The sequence below is a fragment of the Hyla sarda genome, chromosome 3 (assembly GCF_029499605.1).
Source record: "Hyla sarda isolate aHylSar1 chromosome 3, aHylSar1.hap1, whole genome shotgun sequence".
Classification (NCBI taxonomy): domain Eukaryota; kingdom Metazoa; phylum Chordata; class Amphibia; order Anura; family Hylidae; genus Hyla; species Hyla sarda.
The window spans coordinates 295,362,705-295,388,997 of NC_079191.1; the positions used below are offsets into that span (position 1 = coordinate 295,362,705).

General features: G+C 42.3%; 1 protein-coding gene across 10 annotated transcripts in view; it reads left to right on the top strand.

The window, feature by feature from the left end:
* Positions 1 to 26,293, top strand: part of EGLN1 (egl-9 family hypoxia inducible factor 1) — a 501,918-nt gene that overhangs the window by 307,911 nt on the left and 167,714 nt on the right. For 7 of the 10 annotated variants that reach the window (XR_008891417.1, XR_008891418.1, XM_056566912.1 and 4 more), the window contains one exon: positions 18,257 to 18,324. The exons of the other annotated variants lie outside the window; for them this stretch is intronic. Coding sequence is in view for 5 of the 7 variants with exons in the window: in XM_056566912.1 (XP_056422887.1) it covers positions 18,257 to 18,324 (68 nt within the window). In the remaining 2 variants the exon portion in view is untranslated. The remainder of the gene's footprint in view (positions 1 to 18,256; positions 18,325 to 26,293) is intronic. 10 annotated transcript variants of the gene reach the window in all.

Consider the following 26,293-nt stretch of genomic DNA (forward strand, 5'->3'; position numbering starts at 1 on the left):
GCATCCCCCTCATCTGCCAAGTGGGCAAACTTGTTGGGGTGTGCCAGTTCAGGACTAGCCTCCCTGACACTTTTTCCCCTACCCCGCTTTCTAACTGTAACCCAGCTAGCTGCCTGAATGTCCTGCAACTCCGTCCCACTGTCTTCCCCCACCTCTACCCCCGAGAGTGCCTGCTCAGTGAGCAGGAGACTCCTCTCCGGGTTGTCAATGCATCTCAATGTTGCCAGTTGTTCCTCTAGATCCAGGATCTGGGCTTCCAAACGAACAACTCCCTAACATCTCACACAACAATATTCACCCTCGAACTGCTGCTCAAGGATTGCATACTTTGTACAAGATGCACACCTGACTGCATTTTCCAACATGGAGGCCATTCTAGGTTTGGGGATTGCAAAAATATCAGAAAACAAAACAAAAAACAATCAAATATGTCAATTAAACTCCCTGAATTTAAAGGACAAGTCTCACAGTAAACAATTGTTCAGCTTCTAGTGCAGAAGGTAAAGTTATATAGGTTTGTAAATCACTTCCATTACCAATGCTGCTTAGAAACAAGCTTTATCTGCATTCTTCTGTCTGATAGGAAATTCAGCTGTTCCAGGTTTTCATGACTTTCGACCCCCTATTCAGGCTGTTATCAGCAGCATCCAGGGGCCATGACGTGACAATTACCCAGAAAACCCCTGTGCGGCAGAGAACTCCCTGAGCTCGGCCTTAGCCCCTCCCATCTGATGAATATTCACACTGTCCTCCCTCTGTTCTGCAGTGATTGGCTGAGCAGCACTGCCTATATGCCGGCTGATTCAGATCATAGTTCTCTCCCCTCGCCTTGCTAATGTTTTTACACTGACTTTAACGGAGGAGAGGGGGGAGGGGAGAGAGCTGCCAGCGTAGGGCTGTCACACTGAGAATGGAGGGGAGGGAGAGTAGAGTTGTCACACTGAGCACTGGGGAGAGAGGAGTGCAGGGCAGAGGAGGGGGGAGGTGATTGTGCCACTGTAAAGCTGTTTCATTGAGAGGAGGAGGGGGAGGGAGTGATTTTACAGTGTAAAACTGCAGCTTCAACTCCAGTGTCCCTCTCTCTGAGCACTGAGATTACATTTTGTTTCCTCATGGCCACCCTGCTGTATAGGGCTATGATTGGAGCTCAGTGTTATGTGGGAGTGACTAACATAAGTTAGGGGAGGTAACAAGCTCTCTGCTCAGGCAGCTGAGAGCAGGAAATGTGAGCAGTGCATGCAGGGAAATGTAGTCTTTGAAATCACAGGCATAGCCACCATAACCAGGAAGTAACTGGAATTTATGAGCTGAATAGCCAGTGAATGGGGGCCGGAAAAAAAATCACAAACATGTCAGAGAGGTGGTAGGTGAATATACTATGGAATGGCTAGGTATTTTTTTTTCTTTGCTGCATGGGATATCTTCTTTAAAGTCCCTTAATGTTAAGTCCCTCTCACTTTTATACCCACACTCACTTGTATACTTCACACTCTTGTATACAGCTCAAAACAATCACAGCTCAAACAATTGCTTATATACTTCCCTCTTATAGTTAGCAGAGACTTCCTTGCTGTTTCACTGCTGGGAGAGACTGGATGCAAAGGGTGTATCCCCCAACTTTACCTTTTCATTAGGGGTAAAAGGAGAAAGATCGCCCCAAAATTTGTAATGCAATTTCTCCCGAGTACGGAAATACCCCATATGTGGCACTAAACTGTTGCCTTGAAATACGACAGGGCTCTGAAGTGAGAGAGCAACATGCGCATTTGAGGCCTAAATAAGAAATTTGCAATAGGGGCGGACCCGGTTACCTACAGTAAAACCCTACAGCAGTGTTTCCCAAACAGGGTGCCTCCAGCTGTTGCAAGACCCCCAGCCTGCCAGGACAGTCTATGGCTGTCCGGCAATACTGTGAGTTGTGGTTTTGCAACAACTGGAGTCTCCCTTTAGGAAACACTGCCGTATGAGAAGTTTTTCATTTTTATTGGGTGAGGGGGGACGTGTAAGGGGGTGTATATGTAGTGTTTTACTTTTTATTATTTGGTAGTGTAGTGTAGTGATTTTAGGGTACATTCATACAGGCATGGGTTCACAATAAGTTTTCCGCTGGGAGTTTGAGCTGCGACGGGAAATTTGCCGCAGCTCAAACTTGTTGAAGGAAACCCACTGTAAACCCGCCCGTGTGAATGTACCCTGTACATTCACATGGGGGGGGGGCACCCCAAACCTTCAGCTGTGGCAAAATGACAGACCGTACATGCTAGGAGTTGTAGTTTTACAACAGCTGTGGGTACACTGGTGGGGAACCACTGAGTTAGAAAGCAGACTCTATCTCAGTGATTCCAACCAATGTGCCTCCAGCTGTTGCAAAACTACAACTCCCAACATGTACGGTCTGTCAGTGCATTCTGAGAGTTGTAGTTCTGCAACAGCTGGAGGCACACGGGTTGGAATCACTGCGTTAGGAAACAGACTCTAGCTCAGTGTTTCTCAACCAGTGTGCCTACAGCTGTTGCAAAACTACAATTCTAAGCATGGCCAGACAGTCAGGGATGCTGGGCGTGTAGTTCTGCAAAATCTGGCCCTTCAGATGTTGCAGAACTACAACTCCCAGCATGCCTGGACAGTATGGGCATGCTAGTAGTTGTAGTTATGCAACAACTGGGGAAGAACAGTTTGGAGACCGCTAAGTAGTTCTAACTAAGGCTTAAATGGAGTTCATGGAAAGATCACAGATTTTTGAATGTTTGTAAAGGTGTTGTTATCTGTCTAAAAGCAGTCAAGACAATACCCCTATGTTTGACAAGTCTCCAAGGAAAGTCCTGGAGAATGAAACTCATTTACATTTCTGCAATTTTGACTCCAATGGGGTTTCTGCTCTGTACACCTGGATACAGGTGTGTGTGTGTGTGTGTTTAACAATGGGTTGTATTTGCATTCTATTTATCTGTATCTCTGACCATCTATTTTAGATGCCTGAGAAGAATCAATGGCATTGTAGTACAAAGATGTTGATGTGTATACAGGTGGCCAAAATAATCATTTGCATCTATAACACAATTATAGTAAATTCATGTTTAGCTGTGATGTCAGGTAACTAGACACGTGACTAGCTCTGATCTCCATACACACACACACACCAGTCATCATTGGATAATACATTATTACTTGGGTGGATCCTTACGATAGGAAAGAGGTTAAAAACATGGGTGAGAGGCATCAGAGGAGGACTGACGACAAGGAGAACTACAGGGGACACAGAAAGAGAGGCCCATCCTCATCACAGAAGTTCCTAGAGGCTACCTGAAGGTGCGGAGCCATGAAGAGCTAGGGAGAGAACTTGATGCTATAAGCCCATTCTTCTCTGATAATCGGTTATGACTACAGGCGTTTCCATGGAACCCGGGCAGCCATCTTTCTTTCATCCAGAAGTACACAGGTTTCTTATTTGATTAAGTTATCTCATTTTAATGTGGACAAATTTATGTTATGTATATGAGCAGACCTGGCTTATAGATAACCTCAATTATGAGATGGTAACAGTAGTATATAAGCCACACATTCTGAAGTTTTCTGTCTAACTGCTCATTGATGATGTCACGTCCCGGGAGCTGTGCATGATGGGAAAATATCCCCATAGGAACTGCACAGCTCCCGGGACATGAGTCATCAGAGAGCAGTTAGACAGAAAACAACAACTCAACTTCAGAAGCTAATAACTATTGGAAGGATTAAGATTTTTTAATCAAAGTAATTTACAATTCTGTTTAACTTTCCAGAGCCAGTTGATATATATAAAAAAAAAAGTTTTGGCCTGGAATACCCCTTTAATTTTTTTTTGCCTACAATAAGTATGACACACCAACTGGGTAGGGTGATCACCACAGAGGATAACATAATATTACAGAGGGATCTGGAGAAGCCGGAGGCTTGCCACAGACATGAGAAATGAAGTTTAATGTGGAGAAATGTAAGGTTATGCACTTGGGCCATAAAAACAATATGTACCATTATGTGCTAAATAATAAGACATTAGGTAAAACTTCTACTGAAAAAGACTTGGGGGTACTGTGGACAGTAAACCCTACTTTAGCAATCAGTGCCAGGCAGTGACTGCCAAGGGTAACAAAATCATGGGATGTATAAAGAGGGGCATAGAGACTCATGATAAGAACATAGTTGTGCCTCTTTATAAATCACTAGCCAGACCACATATGGAGTATTGTGTCCAATTCTGTTCACCTGTATATAAGAAGGACATGGCCGAACTGGAGAGGGTGCAGAGGAGGGCGACAAAGATAATTGATGGTATGGGAGGATTACAGTACAAAGACAGGTTATAAAGCTTGGGGTTATTTAGTTTAGAGAATTGAAGATTTTCCTATCCTTGGTGAAGGAAAATATAGATTTTATTAAAGACAAAACGCGAGTATTATGCTTTTAAATCCTCTTTTACTATCTCAGCAGCAAAGGGTTAACAGTAATGACAATACAGAAAAAACTTTAACAGATATGGCGTATCCTAGGATGCTGCCATGTGTGGTAACCAATCAGGAAAGGTATAACAGTGACAGTTGCCATTAGCTCTTCCTCTTCTTTTGTAGCGAAGAATAAAATGTCCAGTAGAATAAATCAGAACTGAATAACCAGAACAGGAAGAAGTCTTTAACCGGATAAGAACTGTAGAAGAAGACTAGGACTTCAGTGTAGAGATGTCATCTTAGGAGATGGAGTTCGTAGAAAAAACTTCCTTGAAAGTGAGGAACTTGTCAAACTTGAAGAGTAATTATCCTAGAACAGTGACTTGAATGTTGGAAATCGTAGAAGGAAATACTGGAAGAAACTTCATCAGAAGTGAGAAGTGGCCCTTAGGGACTTTCATCTTAAACCGCTGTGGAGAAATTAAAAACGTTATAGGGATGGGAAACAAGGGAGGGATAATACTCGCGTTTTGTATTTTAATAAAATCTATATTTTCCTTCACCAAGGATAGGAAAATCTTCAATTTTATAACAAGACAAAACGCTCCTATTATGCTAGTTTAAAGCTAAGAAATATATACATCAAAAGAAATAAAATTATATCACAATAAAACCATAGAAACATGAGAATCAGGTTTAAAATAGAATGTTTTAAATGTAGAGTCTGAAGACCAATTAGCAGCTTTAATTATATCTGATAGGGAAGCACCAGATTGAAACATTTTTGTGGATGTTGCACCTCTAGTGGAATGGGCAGTGAATATGGAAGTTTCTATACCTGCCATGGTCATGGTTGATGTAACCCAGCGAGCTAGTAGTAGTGGAAGAAACAGAATTGTGAGGTTTACAATAGGATATCAGTAATTGAGAGGAGGAAGTAGAACGTAAAGATTCCGTCCTAGATTCGTAAGAACGTAAACAACGAACTACGCAAAGCTTAGGATGATGAGGAAAAGATGGATAGAATACTGAATGCAGATTGGTTTTGGTACGACGGTAAATTGTAAAGATAACTCCATCGGGAGAATATTGTCTTCTAGAGACATCAAGGGCTCTAACATCAGAGATGCGTTTAATAGAAATAAGACACAAGAGAACTGTAAGTTTGAAAGATAGTAATTTAAGGGATAGAAGATCATTGTCATCCCAGGAAAGAAAAAAGTTTAACATCCCAAGTAGAGTTATATCGTGGTAAAGGTGGACGACGGAAACGGATGCCTTTCAAAAGTTTACAAACGAGTGGATGTTTACCAATTGGGATTGAGTCAATAAGAGAATGTCTAGCAGAAATGGCAGATCTATATACATTTATGGTCCTGTAGGCTTTACCAGAATCAAATGAAGCAGAAAGGAAATTTAAGATGTGGGAAATAGATGTTTGTAAGGGATCAAAGTCTCGTTGAGAGCACCAATGAATCCAAATTTTCCAGGCTGATCTGTAAGCAGACCTGGTACCTGGAGCCCAGGCGTCAGATAAGAGTTCTCTAGTTGTGAGAGAAAATGGAGCGATCGGTCTGGAATGCCTGAGATTAGACCAGCAATGAGAACTAGTTGTTCTGAGAGAATTAGAGGATGAGATTTGCCAAGAGGATCCAGTAGGAGATCCGGAAAGGATGGAAGAATTCGAGGGTAGTCTATTAATAGTGGAAGAAGTTGAGGGAACCATGATTGAGTTGGCCACCAAGGTAGAATTATGACCATAGTAGATTTCCGAATTGAGACTTGAAGTAGAAGTCTCGGTATTAAGTTGAAAGGGGGAAACGCGTAGAGAGCTTCTGGAGGCCAAAATTGAAGCAATGCGTCCGAGCCTAGAGCGTCCAGATCCGGTCTCCAACTGAAAAACTGAGGAATTTGACGGTTCAGTCTGGAAGCGAACATGTCTAGTTTGAGGGGACCCTATAATTGATCGATCATTTGGAATATGGAAAGATGAAGTTTCCAATCTCTGAAATCCGTGAGGAAGCGAGAGTTCCAATCCGCTATGGAGTTGGAAATTCCTGGAAGGTTCTCCGCTTTCAAGATAATATGTCTGTCTAGACAAAAATGCCAAAAATCTTTGGCAATATCGGCAAGGGATTTGTAATTCGTTCCGCCAGGTTATTGGTATACTGGACTGCGGAGATATTGTCCATGCGAAGTAAGACACAGCAGTGAGATGAATCCTTGACAAAACTCTTTAGAGCGAAGGACCCAGCTAAAAGCTCCAAGCAGTTGATATGTAGTTGGGATTCGGAAGGAGACCATTTCCCTCCAGTAGAGAGGGAGCCGCAGCGAGCACTCCAACCCGAAAGACTTGCGTCTGATTCTATTATGATATCCGGGTTCGAATGGAAGATGGTTTTTCCATTCCAAATTTGAATGTGAGAGAGCCACCAAAGAAGTTCTTCTTTGGCGTCTGAAGACAAACGAATCTCGTCCGAATATCCTAGTCCATCTCTTAAATGTTGGATCTTCAATCGTTGAAGAGCTCGATAGTGAAGAGGGTCTGGAAAGATAGCCTGGATCGTGGCTGAAAGTTGACCTACAATCCGAGCGATGGATCTCAGAGAGATAAGAACCCTCTGAAGAACTTGACAAATTTCCTTTCGAATAGTTTTCAATTTTTTGGGTGATAAACTCAGGGTAGTGGATTGAGTGTTTATCAAGAAACCCAGGAATTCCAATTCTTGGGACGGAGTTAGGATAGATTTTTAGAAATTTATCCGAAAACCCAAATTTGATAGGAGAGAGAGGGTCCAATCCCTCTGTGTGAGAAGAAGAGATGGGGATTGTGCCATGATGAGGATGTCGTCGAGGTAAATAATGAGGCGTACTCCTCGACTTATTAACAGTGCTACAACCGGTTTTAGAAGTTTTGTGAAGCACCAGGGGTCCGAAGATAGGCCGAATGGAAGGCAAGTGAGCTGCCATATTAGATTGTTCCAAGGAAATTGGAGAAACTGTTGGGATGAAGAATGAATCGGAACAGTCAGATAAGCATTTTTCAGATCGATTTTTAATAACCAATCGTCTTTTAGTAATATGTCTCTCAGGAGGTGTATACCTTCCATTTTGAAATGTCTGTACACAACAAAATTGTTGAGTAGTCTTAAATTGATTACAGGTCTGTGACCTCCGTCCTTTTTGTTCACCAGAAATAGGTTTAGAAAACCTGTGGATGATTCTTGGACGGGTATAATAGCTGCCTTTGTAATCAGGTCTTTCACTTCTGCATTTATCAGAATCTGGTCTGATTTTGAGAATTGGATTGGGTGTGGAAGAAAGTATTGTATCAGAGGGGATACAAAATCTATTTGGAATCCTGAAACAGTATTCAGTATCCAGGAGTCTGATGTAATCATACTCGAGTTGTTCAAAAAATGCATGATCCTTCCGCCCAATGGAATGTTGTGGAAAGAAAATGGGAGATCTACCTGCAGAAGGTTTTGCTCTAGGAATCCCACGTTGGCCTCTAGGGCGCCAGGTCCGGGCTCTGTAGGGGAAAAAGGGGGAGGGATTTGGGGGTTGGGTTGGGTAGGATGGTTGGGCGGGTTGGTATTGATGGTAGGAGCCTCTCTGCTGTCTGGTAGGGGCATAACGGACAGAAAATCGGCTCCTGCCTTTTCCGGCCCTGGTAAAAACTGTTTGAAAAAACTTTTTTAAGGAAGATTGTGCTTTGGTGATGGACGAAAACATACCCACATATTTGCCCATCTGTTGAATGAATTCTTCCACAAATAACATTCCCTCAGTGGGGTTAGGGGGTTCATTAGATGCCAAATTACTGAGTTGGGGATCTATTTTCATGAGGATCGCTCTTTTGCGTTCCGTGTTTATCGCAGTGTTAGCATTTCCTAGGAAACACACTGCACGTTGAGCCCAACCACGAAGTACATCAATATCAATAGGTTTAGAAGAGGAAGCCGATTCCTCTACCAGATCTAAAATTTTTGATAAAGGACCTAGTAAATCCAGGAGTTTATCTTGGCAGGATTTGAATATCCTGTCTATTCCCTTTTTTGGGTTTTTACCCGTCTTCATTAAGAATTTATTTAAAATAGGATCAAGCTCTGGTGTTATAGCAGAGCAGTGGGGAAGAGATGGACGTGGGCATTCAGCCTTCATTTTATTACGAGTGGACCTATCAAGAGCTTTGTTGATCCTGATTGCCATGAATTGAGCTACTAAAGAATTAGGCAGCCATTCGCCTGATAGTGGATGACGAATCAGTGATGGGTCAAAATAAGTCGCATCCTGTTCAGATGCTGCAGTTACCTCCTGTATGTCAGGGTCTTCAAAAATCTCACCACTTTCTTGTGAGAGGTATACACTCTCATCAGAGAGGTCATCATGAGGATCAGAGGAGTCATCCGACTCAAGTTCAACAAATGAGTCAGGTTTTAGCCGCTTTGCGGATTTATGAGCCCTGATAACTTGTTCCTCCTCACGGGCTAAGGGTGCAGGTTGAGATTGAGGAATAGAAATTAAATGACTGGTAGTAGGTTTGTCATTATCAACATCGTCCTGGCGGACTTTTTTATGGTGTTTTTTAGACGGGAGACTACTCACAGAAATGTGATGTTTTTTAGCCTTGGCTTTCTTATGTAGGTGGAAACCTGTCGCCATTTTGGAGACAGAGGTCTCAGGAGACCAGAATATATCTGAGGGGGTTTTAGGATTAGATGTAGTGGATTGGGATATAGCCATAGAAATGGATTTGGATATGCTGTCTTGTAAGACAGTAACAGCTGAATGTAAAGCTGAATGTATAGAGCGTGTAACTGAGGATTCCACTAGAGCCTGAATATTATCATTGGGATTATCAGCATTAACAGGCTGTGGGCGAGTATCCCTAGGGAGAGTCCTGGATTCCTCAGACATTTCCATAATATGGTACTAACTGGATATGAAAATATCTAAAGTTAGTAACAGTATATAGAAAAAATGCACAGTTATTTGTGAGAGAAAAATCTTTGAAAGTATGAGTACAAAGTACCCAATTATTGCCACAAGGTGGTAGTAGAGGCTAAGAGACAAAATTAGTAACAATTAAATAAAAAGTTACTAAAATAACCAGCTCCGTATGTTATGAGGGGGCTGAACGGGAGGCTGTGTGTTGACTGGCTGACAGGAACCGTCCTAATGACATGTTCCCGCCCTCGGCAGGTGATGACCACTCTGCCGAGATCGCGCAAGAGCCGAGATCAAGCAGGGAAAGTGGCGCCGGTGACGCAGCAAGAAATGAAGAAAGAAGATGTTGGAGATGGAGTTCCGGGGAAGATAGAAGGTGGCAGATGATAGAAATGGGAATCGGAGGTGAAGGTAAGTAATGTATGATCAATAAGAGTAAATAATAAGGCATATGTTAAAGAAATAAGATAAAAAACATGTCAATTGAAATACAATGCAATGGAGTGGAATAGAAATGAATATATGTAAGAGTGGAAATTTATTATGGAAAAGAAAAATTTATATGTTAAACAAAATGGGGTATATATATTATACTTGTAAATGGAGGTAATAAGAAAATTGAAAAATTGGAAATTAAAAGGAAAAAATGAATAGATAAATGATAATATGAGAAAAGTGCAAGAAAATTTAATTAAAAATATATGTATAGATATACAGTATTAAAACATTTATATATCAATCAAATAGATACACAAGAAACACTTATCTATATTCTCTGCTGAGCAGCAAAAGAAGAGGGAGAGCTAATGGCAACTGTCACTGTTATACCTTATCCTGATTCCTGATTGGTTACCACACATGGCAGCATCCTAGGATACGCCATATCTGTTAAAGTTTTTTCTGTATTGTCATTACTGTTAACCCTTTTGCTGCTGAGATAGTAAAAGAGGATTTAAAAGCATAATAGGAGTGTTTTGTCTTGTTATAAAATCTGATTACAATGTACAAATATATGAATGGACAGTACAGAGATCTTTCTAGTGATCTTTTTATACCTAGGCCGATAACCATGACAAGGTGGCATCCTCTACTTCTAGAGGAAAGAAGGTTTCACCATCATGACAGACAGAGATTTTTCACTGTAAGAGCAGTGAGACTATGGAACTCTCTGCCACATGATGTTGTGATGTCTGACTCAATAAACAAGTTCAAGGGGGGCCTGGATGCTAAATAAAAAAAAAAATCATTTTGTAACTTTTGGGGGCTTCCCATTCTACGCAGAGCACCTTTTTTTTTGTAAAAATGACACATTATCTTCACATTATCTTTATTCTGTTAAACTATGCACGAAAATTTGTAGGTTTAAAAAATTTCCTCTTCTGACCTATAACTTTATTTTTTCGTATATGGGCATACATATGTTCTATCAATCTCACAGCCGGTACCAGCGCCGGAGGAGAGGTGAGCCCTCCGGCAACCTCCACAGTGGATCGCACCCCACCCCCCTGCTCATGCTGCCACTGGACCATCAAGTCCCTAAAGTAACGCTGCTTGTCTGCTATTAATGGCAGCCCCCAGCTTTAGGATTGAGCTGGGGGTCGGGCGGTATGGCGTTAGCCCGCGCCATACACAGTTGGCACAAGGCACAATCTTTTATTGCTTTTAAAGAGACAGCGGTCGGCACAACCTACTTCTGCTCGGGTATATGTGGTCGGTCAGGCAGCGCCATCCAGGCATCTGATCCTGTCTTGCTGGTGCTTTTAATGCACTGAAAATAAAAGAAAATACCTTGGAGCACAGACCTGGTGAGTGGCCTCTCGTTTTTTTCTTCTTAGCCACAAACTTTTATTACTAAGGGGTTAAATCACATTTATCAACCTTTTTTTGTTGCAATTCTTAGATTGCATACACTGATAAATGCTATGCCATAGCATAGCATTGATCAGTGTTATCAGGCTCTGAGCAATAGAGCCACGATTTCACTGCGGCGGTCACGAACACCCCACTGAGCTAACGGCAAGTGTTTTCTTCCGTTTTAGACGTCGCAATCAACTTACCAGCAATAAAAAATGAAAAACTACCTGGCTAAACTGCAAAGGAAATTATAAATGTAATCACACGGAATGCGGCTTATGTAGGTTTATGCATACATCTCGACAGTTCCAATCTTTATGCACTAATACTACATAATGGAATAAAATCATTTATAAATTGCCAAACCACGCATGTAATTTATTCATCTATCTGCCGAACTTGCAATCTCAAATATATATAGGATGCACTTCGAGGAAACTTAACCTCTTCAGGACATAGGGCGTATGGATACGCCCTGCATCCCGAGTCCTTAAGGACCAAGGGCGTATCCATACGCCCGTGGGAATTCCGGCCCCCACCGCTAGCCGGTTGGGGACCGGAGCCGGATGCCTGCTGAAATCGTTCAGCAGGCATCCCGGCATATCGCCCAGGGGGGTCATTATGCCCCCCATGTCGGCGATCACCGCAGATCGCTGGACAATTCAGTCCAGCAATCTGCGGCGATTCCGGGTCAATAGGGTCTCCAGTGACCCGGAATTACTGGCTATTCGGGGCCTTCTCTGACGGATACGAACAACCAGAGCCTGCAGGGGTGAGGTGGCACTGGTGCCACCTCACGATCGCCCTGATTCGTCGGCCGGATTACCGGCCGACCAATCAGGGCGCCTGCTGCGGGTGTCACTCCCGCACCCGCTCCGCCCCTCTTCCGGAGGACGTGAGCGGGTGCGGGACGTGCACCCCGGGTGCTGGGGACCCCGATCCCCGGCGTCAATGTTGGGATCGGGGCCCCAGGAGCAGCGGTGGCGGCGGGACTAACTCTCCGGCGTTGGATCGTTGGAGGTGAGTGACAGCCTCCTGCTGTTGCTTAGCAACAGCTCCCAGCATGCAAAAAGGGCATGCTGGGAGCTGTAGTTATGCAACAGCAGGAGGCAGACAACCACAACTCCCAGCATTCCCTTATGGGCATGCTGGGACTTATGGTTTTGCAACAGCTGGAGGCACATGTTTTCTATGGAAAAGTGTAACTTCAGCTGTTGTATAACTACAACTCCCAGCTTGCACAAACAGCTAAAGTGCATGCTGGGAGTTGTAGTGGTGCATCTGCTGGTTGCATAACTACAACTCCCAGCATGCCCGTTGGCTGTCGGTGACTGCTGAGAGTTGTAGTTTTGCAACAGCTGAAGGCACACTGGTTGTGAAACTCAGAGTTTTTTTTTTTACCTAACTCAGTGTTTCACGACCGGTGTGCCTCCAGCTGTTGCAAACTACAACTCAGCAGTCACCGTACACCATGCACCGTACATGCTGGGAGTTGTAGTTTTGCAACAGCTGGAGGCACACTGGTTGTGAAACACTGAGTTGGGTCACAAACTCAGTGATACATAACCAGTGTACCTACAGTTGTTGCAAAACTACAACTCTCAGCAGTCACCGACAGCCAACGGGCATACTGGGAGTTGTAGTTTTGCAACAGCTGGATGTCCCCCCCCCCCTAATGTGAACGTACAGGGTACACTCACATGGGCGGAGGATTACAGTAAGTATCTGGCTGCAAGTTTGAGCTGCCGCAAACTTTCTGCTGCAACTCAAACTGCCAGCGAAAAACTACTGTGAACCCCCGCCTGTGCGACTGTACCCTAAAAACACTACACTACACTAACACACAATAAAATAAAAAGTAAAAAACACTACATATACACATACCCCTATACAACCCCCCTCCCCTCCCCAATAAAAATGAAAAACGTCTGGTACGCCACTGTTTCCAGAACGGAGCCTCCAGCTGTTGCAAAACAACTCCCAGTATTGTCGGACAGCCGTTGACTGTCCAGGCATGCTGGGAGTTTTGCAACAGCTGGAGGCACCCTGTTTGGGAATCACTGGCGTAGAATACCCCTATGTCCACCCCTATGCAAGTCCCTAATTTAGGCCTCAAATGCGCATGGCGCTCTCACTTTGGAGCCCTGTCGTATTTCAAGGCAACAGTTTAGGGTCACATATGGGGTATCGCCGTACTCGGGAGAAATTGTGTTACAAATTTTGGGGGGTATTTTCTGCTTTTAATTTTAATTTTGTAAAATTTTTGGGAAAACAAGCATTTTAGGTAAAAAAAATTTTTTTTTTTTACATATGCAAAAGTCGTGAAACACCTGTGGGGTATAAAGGTTCACTTAACCCCTTGTTGCGTTCCCCGAGGGGTCTAGTTTCCAAAATGGTATGCCATGTGGTTTTTTTTTTGCTGTCCTGGCACCATAGGGGCTTCCTAAATGCGGCATGCCCCCAGAGAAAAATTTGCTTTCAAAAAGCCAAATGTGACTCCTTCTCTTCCGAGACCTGTAGTGCGCCAGCAGAGCACTTTTCACCCCCATATGGGGTGTTTTCTGAATCAGGAGAAATTGGGCTTCAAATTTTTAGGGGTATTTTCTGCTATTACCCTTTTTAAAAATTAAACATTTTTGGGAAAACAAGCATTTTAGGTAAAAATATTATTTTTTTTTGACATTTGCAAAAGTCGTGAAACACCTGTGGGGTATTAAGGTTCACTTTATCCCATGTTACATTCCCCGAGGGGTCTAGTTTCCAAAATGGTATGCCATGTGGTTTTTTTTTCTGTTCTGGCACCATAAGGGCTTCCTAAATGCAACATGCCCCCCAAAAACCATTTCAGAAAAACGTACTCTCCAAAATCCCCTTGTCGCTCCTTCGCTTCTGAGCCCTCTACTGCGCCCGCCGAACACTTTACATAGACATATGAGGTACGTGCTTACTCGAGAGAAATTGGGCTACAAATACAAGTAAAAATTTTGTCCTTTTACCCCTTGTAAAAATGAAAAAATTGGGTCTACAAGAACATGCGAGTGTAAAAAATGAAGATTGTGAATTTTCTCCTTCACTTTGCTGCTATTCGTGTGAAACACCTAAAGGGTTAAAACACTTACTGAATGTCATTTTGAATACTTTGGGGGGTGTAGTTTTTATAATGGGGTCATTTATGGGGTATTTCTAATATGAAGACCCTTCAAATCCACTTCAAACCTGAACTGGTCCCTGAAAAATACTGAGTTTGAAAATTTTGTGAAAAATCGGAAAATTGCTGCTGACCGTTGAAGCCCTCTGGTGTCTTCCAAAAGTAAAAACTCATAAATTTTATGATGCAAACATAAAGTAGACATATTGTATATGTGAATAAAGTAAAAAAAATATTTGGAATATCCATTTTCCTTACAAGCAGAGAGCTTCAAAGTTAGAAAAATGCAACATTTTCAAATTTTTCATCAAATTTACGGATTTTTCACCAAGAAAGGATGCAAGTATCGACTAAAATTTACCACTATGTTAAAGTAGAATATGTCACGAAAAAACAATCTCGTAATCAGAATGATAACTAAAAGTATTCCAGAGTTATTAATGTTTAAAGTGACAGTGGTCAGATGTGCAAAAAAGCTCCGGTCCTTAAGGCCAAAATGGGCTCCGTCCTGAAGTGGTTAAAGGGGTACTCCGGTGGTTAAGATTTTTGGCTATATTGCATCTTATTTTAATGGTCATGTTTTTTGCAATTGACATGTATTAAATGTTTGTGTAGCATGTGTCTTTTTTTCTTACCTGTTTGTGGGCCAGGAAGTTCTGTAGTTCTGTGTTGGATCTCTGACTGTTGTCCACAGGTTAGGATTAGGCTGTGGACAAGATGTCAGAGCTTTTTTTTTCCTCTGTTCTTTGAGAACTGCATGACAGAGAGAGGCCACGCCCCCTCATCTTCACCTCCAGGTGGTCACAGGTGTGCATGAGAGCAAGAAGCTCCTACACAGCTCCTCATCTACCCCTCCCCCTGCTTTGCCTTCTGAGGATGCAGGTCTGCACTGAAAGAAGACAGAGAAGATGTATGTGAAGGGATAACAAGGTACACGGGCTGGGGATGTATGGGGAGATTTATCAAAACCTGTGCAGAGGAAAACTTGCCCAGTTGCCCATAGCAACCAATCAGATCGCTTCATTCATTTTTAGGAAGGCCTGCGAAAAATTAAACAAGCAATTTGATTGGTTGCTATGGGCAACTGGAAAACTTTGCCTCTGCACAGGTTTTGATGAATCTCTTCCGTATAGACTGCAGGGGAATAAATCTCGGACTGGGGATGATTTCTGTGTGTGAAGTGGGAGGGGGAGGGGGGGGGACTCCTGAATGACACATGCTGGGAGTTGTAGTCCCTGTTATGTGTGTATATGCTAGTGTTTACAAACCAGTCTGCCTCCAGCTGTTGCAAAACTACAACTCCCAGCATGCCTGGACAGACTTTGGGCATGCTCGGAGTTGTAGTTTTGCAACAGCTGGAGGCACACTGGTTGGGAAACACTGGCCTAGCCTATTCAGTATATTACAAACAAAGTGCATTGTTTTCCAATAGGGTGTCTTCAGCTGTATCAAGACTACAACTCCCAGCATGCCCGGACAGCCCAGACAGCTTCTGGTTGTCCAGGCATGCTGGTAGTAGTAGTTTTGTAACACGTGGAGGCACCCTGGTTGGGAAACACTGGTGTATGCCTTACAGAGATGTAGTGAACTACAACCCTCAGGAGACTACAGAGGCAGCATGCTGGTGTTATACCACAGACTAAAAACTCCTGAATGACACATGCTGGGAGTTGTAGTCCCTTTTGTGTGTGCATGACTGTGTATCCCAACCAGGGCTGATTATATTAGTGTGCTGTGTATAAGGGGGCCGACCCGGGAAAATAGTAGGGTGGGTAAAGGGCGGAACAAAAAAAAAGGAGCCGCCCCAAACCAGCAAGGCATGTGGCATGCTGGGATTTGTAGTTTTCAGCACAGCAAGAAACAGGAAATAGAAGCAAAGATAGGAAAACAAAGTGGGGATAAAAAGACAACAAAGAACGGAAATAGAGTAGGCTAAACAACAAGAATAGAAATGAAACAAAACAAATAGGGTAAGTCCCCTTTAAAACAAGAATTGCTGAACATTTGCAAATGTTGCAAGATATGAACAGAATTCACAGATCGATGTATGAACTTACTAAACACTTTTTTTAAGAACATGCAGGGGATTTATCTAGCTTGAGTGTTCAAGGAGTTGAGAGCGTTAAAGGGGTAATCCACCCCTAGACATCTTATCCCGGTAGTCCCGCCGCTGGGAACCCCCGCAATCTCTCCTGCAGCACCCCGGTCATCTGCTGCACAGAGCGAACTTCGCTCCGTGCCTGATGACAGGCGATTCAGGGGCTGGAGTATCGTGACATCACAGCCCCGCCCCTTTTGACATCACGGCTACCATGCCCCCTCCCATAGACTGGTATTGAGAGGGCGGGGTGTGACTTGTATTGAGGGGACTGGGTGTGGTAATACCATGTACTATATGAGAGATTCTCATGCTTTATGTAGATCCATGATCCTAGACACTTTATTAGGGATCGACCGATTATCGGTTTGTCCGATATTATTGGCTTATAATCCCGATTTTGGACATTATCGGTATCGGCAATTACCCCGCCCCCCGGCCAGAGACGACCATCGCCGCCACTGCCCCATTGCCTCCCCCCATCCTCTGCCCACATACCGGCGCCGCTGCCCCATTGCCTCCCCCCATCCCCGGTGTTATAATTACCTGTTCCCGAGGGTCCGCCATCCTTCTGGTTCCCGCACTATTGCTGTGCACTGCGTAATGACGAGTGACGTCCCCAACGCGACATCACCATCAGTGCGCACAGTGACAGCGCAGGACGCCGACGGCGCCAGAAGGATCGCTGATCCCCGGGAACAGGTAATTATAACATCGGGGATGGGGGGAGGCAATGGGGCAGCGGCAGTATGTGGGCAGAGGATGGGGGGGAGGCGATGGGGCAGAGGATGGGGGGAGGTGATGGGGCAGTGGCGGTATGTGGGCAGAGGATGGGGGGAGGCGATGGGGCAGTGGCGGTATGTGGGCAGAGAATGGGGGGGAGGCGATGGCAGCGGCGGTATGTGGGCAGAGGATGGGGGGGAGGCGATGGGGCAGTGGCATGTGACCAGAGGATGGGGGAGGCAATGGGGCAGCGGCGGTATGTGGGCAGAGGATGGGGGGGAGGCGATGGGGCAGCGGCATGTGGGGGAGGCGATGGGGCAACTGTGGTGGTTAGACTCAGGACAGGCAGGGGGAGAGAAGCGGGTGGCGGCGGCTGTCCCTGGCACCACAAAAGCCGCTGCAGTTCATTGATTTAAAGCACCCGCCTTAAATAATTGATCTGCAACGGCTTCTGCCCCGCCGGGGGGGTGGGGGGGTGTTGAAATAGCCGATAACTTGTACTGGAATATCGGTATAAGTTATCGGCTATCGGCCTGAAAAGTGACAGATTATCGGTATCGCCCCTAAAAAACTCGATATTGGTCGATTCCTACACTTTATTATACATTCTTTCATGCACTTGCACTTTTTCAATCCCCTTTTTTTTATGTATGAAATACAGGGCTCACTATCTGCTTGCCCATAGAGTACTATCCCCCTTTCCCAGTTCCCACATCTTTTCTCTATGCCCATTGCTGTATGTGTAATTTTATGTACTGTATGTTAAATTAATAAAATGAAGTGATTTGAACTTTATTTTATGGTCTTTATAGTGGTTTTGTTTCTCTTTTGGCACTGTACAACTCCTTTTAAAGTCAACAGAAGTTAGGCAAACTGCAAAAAACAGCCGACACGGCTGTTTCTGATTTCTCACCAACAATGGACGCAACCACGCTGGAGAAAGCCGGGGGCCTGATGATGGTCCCTTGATCTCGAGCTAGGTGCGGGTTCCAATAGATGGTACCCCCATCTAACATTAATGGCATATATTCCTGAAGATTCTGCATTCTTTTGTTTTGACAGGTACGCAATAACTGTGTGGTACTTTGATGCAGATGAACGAGCACGAGCTAAAGAGAAGTATCAGACAGGTAATCTTTTACAAATGCAGTAAACTTCCATCTATCCATACTAAACTTTCTTATGCTGTTGTATCCTGACATATGACATGTATTCCATTATTTTGTTATTGCTTGTTCTTGCATACTGGAATTTGTTTTTAGGCTTGGCGATCTTAAATAAAAAGTATAAAAATTTAAATACAGTTTAAACGGAGCTGAAATTCAGTTTCCTGAACATTAACAATCTCTGACACTTAACTTGTAGGGAGTGCCACAGGCTCTTCAAACAGCTGATTGGCTGTGGTCCTACTCCCAGCACCCCTGACAATCTAATATCAATGACCATCATTTTTTACAGGCTGTATAACCCCTTTTAACCCTTTTAGGACTCCACTTTCGTTTTTTTCCTCCTCACATTCTAAAAATCATAAAGCTTTCAGTTTTCCACCTACAGACCCATATGAGGGCTTCTTTTATGCGCTACTAATTTTACTTTGTAATGACATCAGTCATTTCACCATAAAATCTATGGCGAAACAAAAAATAAATGAATTAAAAAAAAATTGGGGAGTTTTTAGCGGCTTCCGTTTCTATGCAGTGGTTTTTTTTTTTTGTAAAATTGACACCTTATATTTATTCTGTAGGTCCATACAGTTACAAGGATACCTAATTTATGTAGGGTTTTATTTTATTATACTAATAAAAAAAAATAATAACTACGTGCACCAAAATTTGTATGTTTAAAATTGTCATTTTCTGACCCCTATAACTTTTTTTTCTGCATACGGGGCTGTATGAGGGCTCATTTTTTGCGCTGCCGTCTTCTGTTTTTATAGGTTCCATTTTTGTTTTGATGGGACTTTTTGATCACTTTTAATACAGTTTTTTAGGGTATACAAAATGACCAAAAATACTCAATTTTGAACTTTGGAATTTTTTATACGTATACGCCATTGATCATGCAATTTAATTAACATTATATTTTTATATTTCGGACATTTATGCACGCGGCAATACCACATATGTTTGTTTATTTTTGTTTACATATTGTTTTTTTTTTGTTGTTTAACCTTTTTTCCCACCATTTTTTTGGTCCCCATATTTACATGCTATTACATGCAATTTTCTGATTGCAAACACTGTTCAATGCTATGCCATAGCATAGCATTGATCTGTGTTATTGGCGCTCTGCTGCTCCAGCCTGCTGAGCAGGCATGGAGCAGCAGATCGCCAATTGGACGTTGAGGAGGGAGGTAGGGACCCTCCCCCCGTCCTCTCAGCTTTTCAGGATGCCGCAATTTCACCATGGTGGTCCCGAACAGCCCGACTGAGCTGCCAGGAACGGTTTACATTCTCTTTAGACACAGCAATCAACTTTGATCGCCGCATCTAAGGAGTTAATGCCAGGCATCACCACGATCAGTGATGTCTGGCATTAGATACGGGTCTTGGTGGCTTATAGCCACCGGTACCATCCAGTACAGAAAGGATTAATATTTTTTAATAGAAGTAATTTACAAATATGTTTAACTTTCTGCCACCAGTTGATTTAAAAGAAAAAAGGTTTTCACCGGAGTACCTTTAACACCATATGGACTCAATCCATTTTTCCTTAAAGGGGTACTCCAGTGAAAAACTATATATTATTTTTTCATAAAGTTAAACAGATTTGTGAATTACTATTAAAAAATCTTAATCCTTCCAGTACTTATCAGCTGCTGTATACCACAGAGGAAGGTGAGTTGTTCTTTTTAGTCTGACCACAGTGCTCTCTGCTGACACCCCTGTCTGTCTCAGGAATTGTCAAGAGCAGGAGCGAATCCCCATAGCAAACCTCTCCTGCTCTTGACAGTTCCTGAGACAGACAGAGGTGTCAGCAGAGAGCACTGTGGTCTGACAGAAAAGAAATTTAAAAAGCAAAGAACTTGCTGTGAAGAATACAGCAGCTGATAAGAACTGGAAGGATTAAGTTTTTTTAATAGAAGTAATTTACAAATCTGTTTAAGTAGATTTAAAAAAAAATGTTTTTCACCAGAGTGCCCCTGGACCCAGACAATTTTTGTTTTTGCATTTTTGTTTTTTCTTCCTCCCCTTCTAAAAATCGTAACACTGAAAGTGAAACTGAAATTGAAAATTTTGCACCTACAGGCCCATATAAGGGTTTGTTTTTTGCGTCACCAATTGTACTTTGTAATGGCATCCCTTATTTTATAACATAATCTGCGGCGAAACAAAACTTATTTGTGGGGTGAAATAAAATAAAACCATTTTGTAACTTTTTATATCTTCTACACAGTGCACTTTTCAGTAAAAATGACACCTTATCTTTATTCTGTAGGTCCACACGGTTACATGGATACTCAATTTATGTAGGTTTTATTTTATTTTACTACTTAAAAAAAGAACTACATGCACCAAAATTATGTTTAAAATTGTCATCTGACCCCTATAACTTAATTTTTCTACATACGGGACTATATCAGGGTTAATTTTTTGCACCATAGTCTAGTTTTTATCAGTTTCATTTTTGTTTTGATGGGGCTTTTTCATCGCTTTTTCTTATTTTTTTAAATGGTATATAAAGTGACCAAAAAATCACAATTTTGAACTTTGGTATTGCTTTTTACATGTACACCACCGATTCGATTGTGCAGTTTAGATAACCTTATATTTTAATAGTTCGGACATTTACGCATGTGGCGGTACCACATATGATTATTTTTTATTACATTATTTTATTTAAAAAGTGTGAAAAGACAGAGGGATTCCAATTCACTTTTAACTTTTTTTTTACACTTTTTTTTTTTTTTTTTTTAAAGTTCCCATAGGGGCTTTACCATGCAATATTTTGATTGCATATACTGTTCAATGCTTGCCATAGCATAGCATTTACTGGTGCTCTGCTGCTCTAGCCCGCAGAGCCTGGCTGGAGCATCAGTGGACCGATCGGACTGCGGGGAGGCAGGTAAGGGCCCTCCCACCATCCTCTCAGCTAATTAGGACATTGCTGTTTCCCTGCGATGGTCTCGATCAGCTCCGCTGAGCTGTCGGGATCATTTTACTTTCGTTTTAAATGCCGCAATAAAAATTGGCCAATCGATGATGCCAAGCATTAACCGTGGATCCTGGCTGCTGATAGCAGTCGGGACCAACAGAGTATGAAGTGTGCTCAGCTCGTGAGCAAACCCTGCTGCAAACCCCAGTAGTGGGACCAAGGGTGTACAGGTACGCCCTGCATCCTTAAAGACAGGGACGTAAGGGCGTACCTCTACGCCCTTGTGTCCTTAACAGATTAATGGGGATGTCATAAAAAAAATGTGTTTGTTAAAGTGGACCTGTCAGCCACTGGCTATCCCTGGGCTTTTACTTTAGAGGATGTTCTTGGGCACTTGACCCTCATTTACATATTAACAAACAGGCTGCTGACAGCAGTACCAGAGTTAAGGAACAATATTTCCAGTGCTAATGATTTGAGGGAGTTACAGGTATTGTGCCATTGCAAGTGCAAAAATGTATCAGTATTACATTTGCCTAAAAAATGACCAAATAAGATCTACATTTAAATGGCGTCTTTAGTTAAAAAATATCTTTTCTGACTGATGAAAATTTTTTGCATGAATCAATGACTATTGCTAATATATTCATGTAAAGTTATAAAGAAAAAAATTTATGAATATATTCTAGCGATTCATTCAAGTTTTTTACAGCATATAAATCATCTAGTTTGTGTTTGCAGAGAATAATTTAGTTAAAAGACATTCTGGGGGGGATTTATCAAAACCTGTGGAGAACAAAAGTCAACCAGTTGTCAATACCAACCAATTATTGAATGGAGGTGCGGGGTGGAATATATCCCACAAATAAATTGACGTAATACAGGTGCCTTTACCGTTTAGTGCTGGTATTCATGAACTGAGCACTCAGTTTAAAAGTACTGAAAACCTTTATTTAACCCGACCCGGGTTCTTCATCCGGGAATCGAGTGGCATAAGCAATACTTCCAGGTTATCAGGTCAGATAACATATGAACAAATAAATTGAATTTGTTCATAATAACATATGAACAAATAAATACATGTAAATAAAAAATTATAATGAAACTTAAAAATAAGATGAGTTCATTATAACTGGACAGAAAAATTAGAAAAATTCTGTTATTAACTTAAAATACCATAGAAACACCTGTGCATTTGTTTTGGAGAAATATAAAAATAATAATAAATAAATATAACTACACACCCACTTATTAGCGACTAGTGTTTTAGTCCAAAAAGATACACAGTAAATTATCCAGATAAAAAATAATAATAATATTATTAGGCACATACTTAACTTGCATGGAAGCAAGTGATAATGTTATTATGCCTGATTCTCCAAGAGGCGGTTCTTGTCTGATTCCAATACACTGACAATTGGTCACATGTGTCACTTTATGTTTCCAATTGACTAATAAAGATTTTGAGTACTTTTAATCTAAGTGCTCAGTTCATGCATACCAGCACTAAAGGGTAAAGGCGCCTTGGTATTACTTCCATTTTTTTTTTTGGGGGGGGGGGTCTATTTGACCCCGGACCTCCGTTCAGCAGCAATTACCGTTACTGTGCAAGCATCGGAAGGACGCCAAGGCTGCTGCCTGTCTTGATCCACGACGCACAGGAACCAGCGAGTCTACGGGCCAGCAAAGGTGTTGTGCTCTCAGCACAACATTATCCGCAAAGCAACCAATTAGATTGCTTCTTTCATTTTTAAAAAGGCCTCTGAAAAATAAAAGAAGCAGTCTGACTGGTTGCTATGGCCAACTGGTCAACTTTTCTTTTCCACAGGTTTTGATAAATCTCCCCCTCTATGTATTATTTGAGACAGCTAAAGCAAGGTTTACATGTAGTATATTGATCTAATTTTAGTCAGTTTTTTGAGGGGCCAAAACCCGAAGTGGAGCCAAAACTGATTGAAAGATTTATACCTTTTCCAGCATTTTGGACCCATTCCCTGTTTTGGCTTAAAATGCTGAACAAAACTTACATACAATATCTTTACGATCTTTATTCTGTGGGACAATATAATTACAACAATATCATATTTACAAAACATTTGTATTTTTTTATTTTTTATTATTATTTATTTCTTTTTACTTACAAGTAAAGGATGCCTGTCCAGTCAGACTTTATTACATCTGAATCTAACATCTCATTATCAGATGAGTCAGGTGAAGGTACCTCTGCAGTTAATCCTAAAACCAAGCAAGGGACCCCATGATAGTTACACCATTAGGGCCCTGATATACCCACAACCCACTCCTCATATTTCCAGAGGGGAGCAACATGCTCTAGATTGGTTAGCTAATCATGAAGAGAAAGTAGTCTCTAGAGCAGATAAAGGAGGGGCAGTGGTGGTAGGGTACAGGACGGATTACATTGGGGAAGTTAATAACCAGTTAGGGAATTTCATGGTATATGAGAGCCTATCTTGTAACCACACTGCTAAGAGCAAAGAAAAGGTTCATACCTTACTAAGGAATATGTGAATAAAGGGGTTATGTCAGAGAAAATTTCTCTTAAACCGCTCCCTAAGAACCTGAAATTTTCCTACTGGTATATATTGCCCAAGGTCCAATGCCAGATAACAGGGAAGGGAATGAAGTAAATTCTCTGGCAAATCTCACCTGTTTAAACCAAGAAAAGGTGAGGTGCTGCCCTAGTAACATAAAAACACACAAATCACCAGGCCCAGAAGGCATCCATCCCAGGGTTTTGCAAGAATGAAATACCGTGCTAGACAGACCCCTATTCACTATATTTAAAGATTCTATAATGACAGGGATTGTTCCACAGGACTGCCGCTTTGCAAATGTGGTACCAGTATTCAAAAAGGGATCCTGGGAACTATAGGCCTGTTAGGTTAACATCTGTAGTGGGTAAGATTTTTGAGGGTTTTCTGAGAGATGCTATTCTGGAATATCTTAATGAAAATAACCTTCTAACAGAGCACCAACATGGGTTTATGCGGGATCGGTTCTGTCAGACTAATCTGATCAGCTTCTATGAGGAGGTCAGTTATAGATTGGATCGGGGTGAAGCTGTGGATATTATATATCCGGACTTTTCGAAGGCGTTTGATACTGTGCCACCGAAAAGGTTATTAAATAAAATGAGGATGCTGGGATTGGGGGAGGACATATGTAAATTGGTTAGCAACTGGCTCAGTGACAGGAAGCAGAGAGCAGCTCTGAGTGTTTAGGACTCCAGCATGAGTCAGAAATGCTTGCTGACAGGACTGATCAGGAAAAATACAATAGAAAGAAGCATATTTTTCATTAACATGCTATTGGAAAGTTATTCAACATTCATTAATCTAAAATATATCAAAAGTTTATTTGATGAGAGGTACCCTTTAATGTGGATAAATGTAAGGTTATGTACTTGGGTCGTAATAACAAAATGTACAATTATGTGCTAAATAATAAGACATTAGGTAAAACTTCTACAAAAAAAGGCTTGGGGGTACTGGTGGACAGTAAACTCAACCTTAGACTACCATCACACACAAGTACAGACACTATATTATGAACTACACTAACTTTACAGCCCTTGTAGCATAGTCAAATGAAATAAATTCCTGGAATACCCCTTTACCAACACAGTCAATATGGCATTTACCCTACAGTTTAATGATCAGTCCCTCGAGTTTTTGGATGTGCTGGTTCATGTAGAGGAAGGTAGATTGATTACATCTGGTTACAGAAAATTTATAGCACATATTGCCATGTTACATTTTGAGAGCTCATATCCCTATTATGTGAAAGAAGTATTCCATACAGTCAGTTTTTTCACTTAAAACATCTAAACAACAACAATAATACCTTCCTAAACCAAGCAATGGATTTGAAACACAGACTAACAGACAGAATGTCTTCTCAAGAGTTAACCAGATAAACAGAAAAGACTTACTTACTCAGAAAAAAGAAAACAGAGTTGTGTTCTAATACCTCCATGAATCAGATGATTAACCCCTTAATGACTCAGCCCTTTTTCACCTTAGCACCTTAAGGACCATGGACGTGTATACATGTCCAGGCTGAATGCACATTCAGCCATTAGTACGTGTATACTCGTCCATAGCTCTCGTGGGTGCTGCCCAGTGCACCCACGAGATCGCGGCAGGGACTCGGCTGTAGCACACAGTCGGGACCCTGCCGCACTGCCGGGACCGAACTAAACTTCGGTCCTGGCAGTTTAACCCTTACAGCTGCAGCTCCCTCTGTCACCTGTGCACCACCCCGCAGCGCGATCGCGGGGTGCTGTGTGTGATCCCCGGCGGGCGGGGACCTGCTGCACTGCCGGGACCGAAGACAACTTCGGTCCCGGCAAATTAACCCTTACAGCTGCGGTCGGAAGCGACCGCGAGCTATAAGGAGTTTTGACAGAGGGAGGGGGCTCCCTCTGTCTCTCCTATAGCACCCTGCAACAACCGCAGGGTGCTGCTGCTTACCTGGGCAGCCGGGGGTCTTTACTAGGACCCCCAGGTCTGCCCTGGTTATTGCCTGTGAGGACGTGCCAGAGGCACGTCCTCATATGCTGCCTGCTAGTGTAAAACTAGCAGGCAGCATATAGTTGCAATGCTTTGGAATACTAAGTATTCCAAAGCATTAAAAAAAAGTGTAAAAAAAATATAAAATAAATAAAAGTGTAAAAAGAAAGACCATAAGTGTAAAAAAATAAAATGTAAAAAAAGTGTAAAAAAATAATAAAAATATATTTATTAAATAAGTATAATCAAAAATAAAAATGCATAATGTGTGGGATCACACGGCGCACATCCGCAGCATATTACGTGCTGCGGATGCCCGCCAACAGTCACAATAATGAGCTCCCTGCTGCGGCTAGGTAGCTTTATGTGTCCACTCATAGCGGCAGATTTCCCGCCGGCAGTCATGAGTGGACACATTGAGCTACCCAGCCACAGCAGTGATCTCGCCCTTTTGACTGCTGGGGGGCATCCG